This window comes from Sinocyclocheilus anshuiensis, unplaced genomic scaffold, assembly GCF_001515605.1.
Source record: "Sinocyclocheilus anshuiensis isolate Anshui unplaced genomic scaffold, SAMN03320099.WGS_v1.1 scaffold457, whole genome shotgun sequence".
NCBI lineage: Eukaryota > Metazoa > Chordata > Actinopteri > Cypriniformes > Cyprinidae > Sinocyclocheilus > Sinocyclocheilus anshuiensis.
The window spans coordinates 3,221,314-3,223,532 of NW_015537939.1; the positions used below are offsets into that span (position 1 = coordinate 3,221,314).

Below are 2,219 nucleotides of genomic sequence, written 5' to 3' on the forward strand. Positions count from 1 at the left end.
GCGCCTTCACGACATGGCTGCAGCGTCAACAATACTACAGCGAGAATAAAAGTTACGCCTTCTTTCTTTGCGTGAACATTTGGGCGGCGTTATGCAAATCTTCCCACATAGTGAGGTAGATATGTGGGGGCGTGTTAAAACGAGCCGTTTTAGGTAGGTGTGGCTGACTCTGAACTTTTATAAAGAATATCTCTTTGGATTTGAGACTTTAGTCTTTGCAACTTTACAGATCTTCTTTATGCACCAAGAGCTTGTAACACTCCGAAGAGAAAGGAAAAATTGAAATCGCATCATATGACCCCTTTAAGTTTGGATTGTGCACTTTCATGCCTATTTCAAAAAGTGGGGGGTGACTGTTAAGGGGTTAAATATATACATGCATGGGTGTGTATTTATATATACATAATAAATATACACAGTACACACACATATATTATGTAAACAAAAACGTTTATTTTGGATGCGATTAATCGTTTGACAGCACTAATTTTAGATCTTAAATCAAACAGTCAAAATCTAAATCAAAATATATAAACGAGAATTAAGGATTTTTCACATTTTAGCATCCTATTCTCCAATGTACCCAAGCTTTTTTCTTGCTGTGATATATTTTCCGCATACGCCTTGCTTTCCTCAGCAGTTTGTGTCTGACTAGTTTCTTTTGGCTTTTTGGTTCCTCTAGGGCACCATTTTCCTACCTGGCAACAGAGTCACCGAACATCCCAGCAATGGGGAGGAAGGCGGAAAGTTCCTTTTTGAAGTCATCCCAGGTAAGGAGAAACCATTTTTTTTTTACCCTGTCTGTTTTTGCAATGCAGCTCCTGTAGCTTTCATGATGGGACCACAGTGACCTCACTCACTGAGGAGAGGTCTTCAAAGACATTCATCAGAGCTAATGAGAACAGATCGACGCTGGGCACTTCGCTGACAAACACAGCTGAATCCTGATGCTCCAGACACAACATATCACAGGAAATCTGTGTCATTTCAGTGGAACGGTCTCTTGCATTTGTAAACAGTGCTCATTTATAAATCTTCTAGGAATCTTGTCATGTAAACCAACCCATGTGTTTTCAAATGGATCTCTCTTTATCCATGTTTGTGGGTAATTTGTTTTCTCCCAAATGTAGTTTAGTGATAAATGACGCTGGAGCTGCCGTCTGCTGTAATTAGTTTACAGATCACACTCTTCTCTCTCTCTTCGGGCTCTGGTTGTGTTTGGAGAGGGTTCAGATAAAAAGCAGATGTCCCTCTCATGTGCTGGATGATGAATCACTGAGGACAGATGAGTGCTTGAGGAGCAACAGAAGTGCAGCGCTACTTCCTGTTCAGTTCTGCGGATCACTCTGATAACATACACACCTGAGCTTCAAACTAAATAAATGACTGAAACAGAAATAACAAGAGACACCTGCTTTCTAGCAGCTGGAACTGTGGTAGCACACACTCCTACCACACTATACAGTATCAACACGTTATATAGGGGCTACAAGATTTGACCACCTCAATGTATTGCGATTTTTACTCATTTTGACTTTTAAACTTTTTGAGCTGTGGCAACAATTTGAACTACCAAAATGTGCTTTTTCAATTTTTTTTAATCCAAAGTGGCCGGTCCTAAAAACATTGCAAAAAGACAGAGGCACACAAAGACAAAACATAATCAGTATAACACATTAACATTAAATTATGTGAAATGTGATACAAAACACCATAATGAACATTATTCATAACAAAGATGAGAAGACACGAAACTTTTTAAATAAAATATATGTTATGTGTTACGCAGGGACTTCTGGGAATGTGGGAATTATATGATAATTCAGTTTTTAATTTAAAAAAACAAATTTGACCAATTTGAGTATTTTACAGTAAAATTATTTACAAATTACAATGCAATGTTACTATTTAAAATTTTTCACCATATATGGTAAGGTAACTTACAGTTAACCAATTAACAGATTTTATACTATATCTTTAATGAAATATGTATATTGCCACTGTGATTTATTTATTTATTTTTTTGCAACCCAGGACATCTGAAAAACACTGACTTCCTGTTTTCTGTTGCTCTGTGCTTGAATTGCTTAGGAACATCAGAGTTAAGTAGGTGTAATTTGGAAACTTTGACAAATCTGTTTTCCCAGCAGTCAGAATGTTTCTGAGAAGAGTGACTTTGTTTCTTTCTTTCTGTTTCTTGGGTCCGGAAATATTACACA

At 37.2% G+C, this 2,219-nt stretch overlaps 1 protein-coding gene across 1 annotated transcript in view; it reads left to right on the forward strand.

Moving 5' to 3' along the window:
• LOC107662265 (rho GTPase-activating protein 24-like) overlaps nucleotides 1-2,219 on the forward strand; it is a 123,272-nt gene that overhangs the window by 47,263 nt on the left and 73,790 nt on the right. The window contains exon 3 of the mRNA XM_016452247.1: nucleotides 683-770. Coding sequence (XP_016307733.1) covers nucleotides 683-770 — 88 coding nt within the window. The remainder of the gene's footprint in view (nucleotides 1-682; nucleotides 771-2,219) is intronic.